The sequence below is a fragment of the Anneissia japonica genome, unplaced genomic scaffold (assembly GCF_011630105.1).
Source record: "Anneissia japonica isolate Jap-2015-1 unplaced genomic scaffold, ASM1163010v1 scaffold685_len2926416_cov193, whole genome shotgun sequence".
Taxonomy (NCBI): Eukaryota; Metazoa; Echinodermata; class Crinoidea; order Comatulida; family Comatulidae; genus Anneissia; species Anneissia japonica.
The window spans coordinates 2,101,672-2,110,672 of NW_022692922.1; the positions used below are offsets into that span (position 1 = coordinate 2,101,672).

Consider the following 9,001-nt stretch of genomic DNA (forward strand, 5'->3'; position numbering starts at 1 on the left):
CGGTAAATACAGTGTTAGAATAAAGGACATAATAATACATCGTGTAGCATAGCTCTCAACGATAATAATACATCGTGTAGCATAGCTCTCAACGAATGTTCGTTGAGAGCTATGCTACACGATGTATTATTATGTCCTTTATTCTAACACTGTATTTACCGTCTTTTGATGATTATTATATAATATAACAGTGTTAACGGCTATCTTGATTTATATTATATATATATATATATATATATATATATATACAATATAATTAACTCAACTTGATTTTTCTTGTATTTTTCCTTACTTTTAGCGTGCTCTCTTTTAAAAATATTTTGTCTTAATTCTTTTTGAGATTATTTCAACTTCAGGCTTTACTTCCATCACTTACAGAAATATCTCGCTGAAGTTACATTAAAAAACTTTGCAGGTTTGTCGCCCTCTATGTACATTTTGACCCATCACAGACCAGTTAATATGCTGCAGCAAGTGTTTAACTAAACTGCAGTTCAAGGACCTACAACTAAGCGGATATGATTTGCTGTAATAGTATTTATGTGTTATGCATGGCATATATGTAAACATAATTTATAACAAGATCCTTTAATCACACAACAAACTATTACATGGGAATTGCTCAATGAGGTGCTAGTTCAGTAATACTGTATATAAATTCACTCCTCCGTCTTAGCAGACATACAAGTCATATATTCTGGTATCCACGTTATTCGATTTATTAGAATTTGAAACCATGCATTTTTATGCGTGTGCTGTCGTGCTGTGTTGTGTTGTTTGCAGTGGTCAGCTGCAAAAATGCTGTTTAAACCATGACATCTACACTTTTGATAGCGGTATGTATTATCATGACTATATAGTATTATAAGATTAGCTGATATTTTAAATATATTCGCATGTGCACTACACTAGAGTTAGTGGCTTAACAACGCCTATGCGCTCTCGTGTAGTGGCCTGCAAGACCTCCGTCATCTAGAGGCAACGAAAGTTCCAACCAAGGGTCCTCAATCTAACACCCTGTCCTAGAAGAAACAAGAAAAGATTTTTCGATACATAACATCGGCAGTAGGATATATATCATATTCAGTAACGAATTAAGGGGGGAGGAGGGTAAAAAGACAATCATTGTCAAATCTTTTAGTTCCATTTCAGGCATATTCATCAATTGTCTTACCTCAGTCTCCGTCATGGAGTGGGTGAGGTGTTGTATACTTCTCTATTTAAAATCACCGGATCCGCCCCTAAAACCATATCATTTATATCATACTTAATACCCACAATGGAATTAGGCGGAAAAAAAGAAAAAGGCCTAATTTCTCATAAAGCCACAGTGCCCCCGGCCACAGCTTTATGCCACTGGCTAAATCCCAACCTGAATACTTACGTCCATGCATCTATTAAGTATTCCCAAGCTTTCGAACCTATTCTAAAAAAACCGGTGAACGCCTGGCTTTTACAATCCTTAAACCGCCTATGTCCTAATCTAAGTAGGATGGTGACTCTGCGCTCTGCTTAATTTGTTAAGTGTTCTGCTTCTCTCATTGAACACGCCACCACAGCCTGCCGCCCCCCAAAAGAGTAAAAAATTCGATAAACCAGTATTCTTATAGCTACAAAAATAGGTACGTAAAAGGTGCATGTGGCTACTGGATTGCCTTTTTTTGGTACTGTTTTCTTTTTTTGTTAATTTTTTTTTTCTTTTTTTGTATGGTATATTTTAATGTATTCCATTTGTTGGTGTTGTTTTAAGTTCAACCGAATAAGGAGATGCTAGATCTGCTTCAGGGTAGTGAAAGAAACATTTTCATTTGTTTTTAAAATAAATCAATTTTAGTTATCAAACATATTAACACTAATTACAGTGAATAAGAGAAAAGTCATATACAGTTTTCAACTAAATAATTGTCAACTAAATAATAAAATATACAAATATATTTTTTTAAATATTTGTTTATTTAGAAATAAAAAAATGTCTTTATTCTGAAAAAGCTTGAATAAGCGCTGCGGCCCTTATAACATATTCGGAGGCTTCAATGCGGTGCTTATTCAAGTGCGGCGCTCATAAAAAGAAATACTGGTGTGGCGCTTTTCATGCCCGTTCCCACATTACATATCTCACATTGTCGTAGTACAGTAGGTCTTTTATAGTTCAGTGTCATAGTAAATAAACACATTAATACAAAAAAAGAAGAAATAATTGTGTATTCATTGTGTTATTTATTCATTTAACACTGTATACATTGTATATAAAACCCAAATTATTTTAATCATAAATCGGTTTATTACAAAAAAAGTATTTTTTTCAACTTTTTATCACTTGCAAATTGACACCTTATTGAACATTTCAAACATTTTCGCCTGCAGTCTTGATGTTTAATTTTGTGAATGAAATTTTCCCAAATATTTGTCTGTACTGAACACGATGGATCAATCAGCATACATTCTGCTGCCTGTTTCATAATAAAAATTAATTTAAGAATATATATATATATATATATATACATATATATATATATATTCTAATGTTTAAATATGTTATGTTACTGTAATATATTTCCTTTTATATATTTATATTGTTGTCATATATTTGTTATTTATTTACATGTATGTATATAAGTATTTACATATGTCAAAATTGTATTTATATTATTTAATAATTTTAATTTGTATAGAATGCATTATTATTATTTAATATATTTATTGGCATAAATAGTAAATACATATATAAAAATAAAATAATTTATTCATATATATTTTGTTGTTATATATTTATATTGTTGCGATATATTTATTATATATTTATATTTAATATTACCAGTAGTAATTAGCAATAATAATTGTTAACTTGTATAACGACTCATAAAAATTGTATATTTATTACACTAGACCTCACCATAGGTGACTATCACAAGTCCAGCTGATTTAAGTGTCCCCGCTTGCTAGACATTTTTATTAACCTAACTGTCAAATGTAGTAGTAGTAGGACATAGGCATAAGTCCTAACTATGCCTAGATACACTAGATAGGTCGTTTAGCCAAATATTTTACCTACCTCCTAAGCAGCCCAATAGTTTTATTAGCAATAGTCCTACTACCTACGTAGCTACAACATGTTTTTTTTAACGTTTATGTTTAAACATGGCTGCTGTAATGACCGTAGTAGAACCAATATTAACTCCCTTGTAGAACCTTGTAGAACTGGTATTAACTATAATAATATTACACATCAGTAGTATAGGGCTACCTAGCCTAACTAGGCTAGGCCTAGTCCTATCTCATGAATAGGCTCTCCTCTCCTTGGCATGCCATCCTAGAAGTGCTGAATATTCAAAATTCTGTATCACATCCTGATCTAAAGTATTAATTCATAATTAGGCATGTCTGCTACTTGTCTGTTATATATGGTAAACTAGACCTAGTCCTAGCAAGGGCCTGAGTCGACGACTTACGAGTAAAAGTGTGGCTCCACCGGCGGGCCCATGATAAATCTGCATACTAGGCCTAGCTATAAAACTCACAGAAAGACTCGAAATGAAACGTCAAAACAAATTTTAATTTAGTAATAATACTATCGAATAGTAACACACATGGAAATCAGTAGCTCACCTAGGCCTAACATTGTCAAATTTAGTGAAATCAAATATGTCTACCTAAAAAAAAAAAATTAACTTTCGTTTGTCATCGCACATTTAAAAAAAAAAACGTAGAGGCAGGTAGGCCTACCTAACATAACATAAAACTAAAAGGATCAGCTGAGTGTCGAGTAGTTTTTGTAACATTCGTAACCTCCTGCATTCGTAACCTCCCGCATTTTATGGGAAATCATAATAATTATGAGCGTTGATTGGTAGTCGGCTCGTGATCAAGGGTGTCGACTGGTACCGATTGGTATCGAGATTCACAGTCACTTACCTCGGCAAACCATTAGACATAGTAGCTACTTTTAGTAGCCACAAAAATCAGTTTTCAGCCGCAATCCGTTTAATTTCAGTTTGGCTGCTATTTATGTGTGGCGACTGAAATACCACAAAAAATATAAGCAAAAAATATATAAGTTTGAGAGAGCAATTCAATATTTCGAGAGCTATTAAAAATAATCCCGACCTGGATCTGAACAATAAAGTACAAAAAAACAAAATAAAATCTCACAAAAAGATATATTTTTTTTTTATTTGGGAGAAAACCAAAACAAACCAACAGCCCACCTAACTACTCTGGCTCCTGTAATTAATATAAACACATATCATAAACATGAGCATTAGAGTGTCTGGTAAAAAATATGAACTAACAACAGTTCTAATAACCTTCAAACTTTAGATAACATCCTAATTAACACACTGCACATTTAAAATGCAATGATCATGTTATAATCATGCAATGAATTAAATCATCTACTTTGTAGACTGTTAGCACTATTAATGTGTATAATGCAACATTGATATTTCAGAACATAGTGTGATTAGATAATTATTATCAATTAAAATTACTGTACTCTTCCAATAACCTCATTAAATCATATAACATTATCATAGATAGGCTGATTTTTAATAAAAACAAAACATTCCCTCATCGTACGATTCACTGAGTGTCATAAGTCTGGTCAAGCTTGAAAACGGCAACGTGAAAATACACGCTATCCTAACAGTATGGTGATTGTATTTTATGCATAGAGCATTTATTATTATTGATTTACACTACATAGGCCTAAAGCTAGTAGTAGGCCACGATACCAATTATCATCATATATAACTACATTAAATAAATCGTCTACTTACAGATTATTAGGATGATAACAAAGAGTTAACTATCGTGTTATAATGCAGTAGTTCAAGCTGTGATTAAAATTGTTATTAGTGAGCAGCTGGTAATAAAGATTTAAAAAAGTACTAGGCATTCCAGTTTCCATACGGCCATGTTTCTCTTTTCCTCCCCCACAAGTCAAGACTTGCCCAAAGAGTATCAAACGTTATAATTTCGTTTAATTTCAGTTTGGCCGCTATTTATGTGTGGCGACTGAAAAACCGCTTAGCCAAAAATGTATAAGTTTGGGAGAGCAATTCAATATTTCGAGAGCTATTAAAAATAATCCCGACCTGGATCTGAACAATAAACTAAAAAAAAAACCCAAAATAAAATCTCACAAAAAGATATATTTTTTTTTTTGAATTTGGGAGTTAAACCAAAACAAACTAACAGCCCACCTAACTACTCTGGCTCTTGTAATTAATATAAAAACATATCATAAACATTAGCATTAGAGTGTCGGATAAAAATATGAACTAACAACAGTTCTAATAACCTTCAAACTTTAGATAACATCATATCATATCATAGATAGGCTGATTATTAATAAAAACAAAAAAAAAAATTATCATCGAACGATTCACTGAGTGTCATAAGTCTGGTCAAGCCTGAAAAAGGTAACGAGAAAAAACACGCTATCCTACAGATTAGAGATTATTAGGATGATTCCAAAGAGTTAAATATCGTGTTTTAATGCAGTAGTTCAAGCAGGGATTAAAATTATTATTAGTGAGCAGCTGGGATTAAAGATTTAAAAATGTATTAGGCACTCCAGTTACGGCCATGTTTCTCTCTTCCTCCTCCACAAGTCAAGATTTGCCCAAAGAGTATCAAACTTTACTGTTGATATAGGGCGCTATTAACTTAACTTTTAGTACATAACATATGCATTAGTTTTTATTTCATAGAAGAATCTCTATTTAAATTATGTACACGGAGTGAAGCCTACTTATAATCCATACTCTTTCTACATTGTTACATTGTTTTTATTCTGTGTAAACCTATAAATTTACTAAATACTCTTATCTTATGCGATGCGTGTAAAATTGCGGTTAAATTTCTTAGAATTGCGTTGCAGTTCGATATTATCACTTTAGTTTTTCATTCATTCATATGGCAAGAAACTGTGATGTAATGATCTCCCCCCCCCCCAGCTTAGTCCGATAGGCCACTGAGGCACGTTCGAGAGCAACCACTTTACGTAAGTATGAAGAATAATCTTTAATATAAATTTCTTTGTGGTGCTTTGCATAATACTAAAAATCGTTCGCTTTTTTGTTTAAGAAATGGTTTCTGGTAGTCCTAAAGGCCAACACCTAGACATAGTCAAGCAAACTGGTATGTCAGGGATGGATTATATTCAATTTCGATTTTTATATAACATCACTGAGAGTAAAGACGGAAACATAACAAAATATGTGTATATTGAAGACTACAAACAGGTTGGCAGACTTTAATATTAATATGAATATGTAATTAATATCTTTTATTTTTTTAAGATCAATTAAATCAAATAAAAAAAATAGCAATGGCATATAGAATAAAGGTTTTTTTAAAGGCATGTATAAAATAAGTTATTATTTAAAAAAAAACAGTACAATCCTCCTCTTCTACATCGTACAGCTTGAGCCGAAAACCTGTTTAGCATTAAACAGCATACTTAGGTGTTCGTTTAGTTTTTCTTTTTATTGTGTAATGGCTTTCGCTTGCCTAACTTCTATGCTTAAAATAAGAGATATCTTAAGCCAAGGATCGCAGTAGTACCTCCTGGTTGGAGCAGCAAATAACATTTTTTGTAAGAGATGTATTTGGCCCTCCGAAAACATGAGCGATATATCTAATGTACTGACTGTATAATACAGTCTCTTAATGGTGATGTTCTAACAATTTCTCCTATCAGTACATTAAAATATTATACAAGTTTGAAGCATTAATCTTCCGATAGTCTGTTTACTCCTGTCTCTTATACACATCTAGATGTGTATAAGAGACAGGTGTCATAAGTCTGGTCAAGCTTGAAAACGGCAACGTGAAAATACACGCTATCCTAACAGTATGGTGATTGTATTTTATGCATAGAGCATTTATTATTATTGATTTACACTACATAGGCCTAAAGCTAGTAGTAGGCCACGATACCAATTATCATCATATATAACTACATTAAATAAATCGTCTACTTACAGATTATTAGGATGATAACAAAGAGTTAACTATCGTGTTATAATGCAGTAGTTCAAGCTGTGATTAAAATTGTTATTAGTGAGCAGCTGGTAATAAAGATTTAAAAAAGTACTAGGCATTCCAGTTTCCATACGGACATGTTTCTCTTTTCCTCCCCCACAAGTACACAAACATATATATTATATAATATTTCTCTGGAGTTTCTGCAGATATTACTCTCCTGAAGACAATTGAAGCTACTCTATTGAAACGTCGAGACTTTCTCAACTACAACAGTTCTTTTCAGAACTACCTACGTGTTGTACCGCAAACTTTCAAACAATACTTTGTTGAGGTCTACGGGGAGCCATTACACCATTTAGTCAGAGAAATTGAGCGTCAGTCTATAAAAGTATGCAAAACTAATTAACAACCTGACCTTTCTCAAGAGATGAAGAGATTCCAAAGTGATACCTCAAGGCTTATTACATTCTTCACCTATTTAAACCAAGGCCGCAAAGCTCAAGAAAGGCAGTTAGGCACTATTGAGGGAACAAATTAGTAATGCCAGATTTTAACTGTATTCTGTAGAAACCACCATCGATCACATTCAAACTAAACTTAACCAACATTTGCAGGAAAGGGACTTGACAAAATCCACAAATTGTCTACCACCGCTAGCCGACTCACCTTCGAGAAAACACGAAATAAAAAGACAAAGAAGTTTAAACGTCTCACATGCAGTAACAGTGACACTTCCAAAGCTTCTATCCGCCGTACGCAGTTCAATGCTAAGACTGTAGTAAACCTCAGCAATCGAAATTTGTCGTCAGCTGAGAGATCAGTACTCGTCCTAGGCTTGAACTTTGCTACGGCACCTTCAACTATACCGAAGAAAGAGATAGTCGAGCGAGTAGAACCTTCACTAACTGGTTTAGACAAGACTTTAGCAGACAGCATCCGTATGCAGATTTCTCAACTGTTTCGCCAGAACATCAGACCGAAATTTAACATCACCAAGGATGAACGAAATGCAATGAAAAGTCTCCGTGCTGACCCTACTATCCATATTTTACCAGCGGACTAAGGCAATGCAACGGTCATCATTGATGTCGCTCAGTACAACGAAAAAATGTTGCATCTCTTGAACACCCCTACGTATATGAGGACCAGGAAATACCCGACTAAAGCCACCGAAAGGAGGGTTACAAGCACGATACTCCAACTACATCGTTTGGAGGCACCCTCAAAGCCATTGTACCATCAACTCTGAACTTCAGCATCCATATGCCCGAGACTATACGGACAACCGAAAATTCATAAAGTGAACATTTCACTACGGCCCATCGTTTCTTCACGAGGATCACTAACCTACCCTCTCGCCGATTATCTTGCTAAGATACTGTATCCACTTGTAGGCAACACTGGTCAGCATGTAGCTAACTTTGTGAAGACCATCCGGGATGTTTACCTCGAATCCACAGACACTCTTGTAAGCTTCGACATCAAATCACTATTCACTAATGTACCGGTCAAGATGGCTTGTCTAATAGCCAAACACCGTCTAGAAGAGGATCACACTCTCAAGGTAAGAACAGATCTAAACCCTGAACCGAATCACGATTTACTTTTACAGTGTTTACTCTGTACTAGTTTTAAATGGGGCGACCAGTTTTTCGAACAAACAGCATGCACACTCACACACACTCATCAAAAGAGCACATTGTATCAGCGACCACAACTCCATCCAGAAAGAAGTGCAATAGGCTAGATAATGCGGAATCGAGAAAGTCTGTGTGTTTACCATATTTGGGACAGCTTTTACACCGCATTCAACGCATTCTACTACAAGCCGATGTCAAAGTGTTTCGTAGCGCATCCAACAAACTATCCCGGACTCTACAAACACACAAGGATAAACCACCATCACAGAATTAACCAGGAGTTTATCGGGTCCCGTGCGAATGTGGAAAAGTTTCTATTGGTGAAACAGGACGAGATCTATGTACTAGGCTCAAGGAACACCAAGGCCATG

At 34.3% G+C, this 9,001-nt stretch overlaps 1 protein-coding gene across 1 annotated transcript; it reads left to right on the forward strand.

The window, feature by feature from the left end:
• The first annotated feature begins 7,417 nt into the window (after positions 1-7,417).
• LOC117100480 lies at positions 7,418-8,053 on the forward strand. Its single transcript, XM_033240181.1, has 2 exons — positions 7,418-7,527; positions 7,648-8,053. Exons 1-2 carry the CDS (start codon positions 7,418-7,420, stop codon positions 8,051-8,053), a joined length of 516 nt encoding a protein of 171 aa, XP_033096072.1.
• The last annotated feature ends 948 nt before the right edge of the window (positions 8,054-9,001 follow it).

What these genes read in the sequence shown, in the direction of transcription:
- LOC117100480 (XM_033240181.1), top strand. Translation starts at nt 7,418, where the DNA reads ATGAAGAGATTCCAAAGTGATACCTCAAGGCTTATTACATTCTTCACC. An exon ending in ACTATTGAGGGAACAAATTA is followed by an intron (nt 7,528 to 7,647) that starts GTAATGCCAGAT and finishes TACCACCGCTAG; the next exon opens with CCGACTCACCTTCGAGAAAA.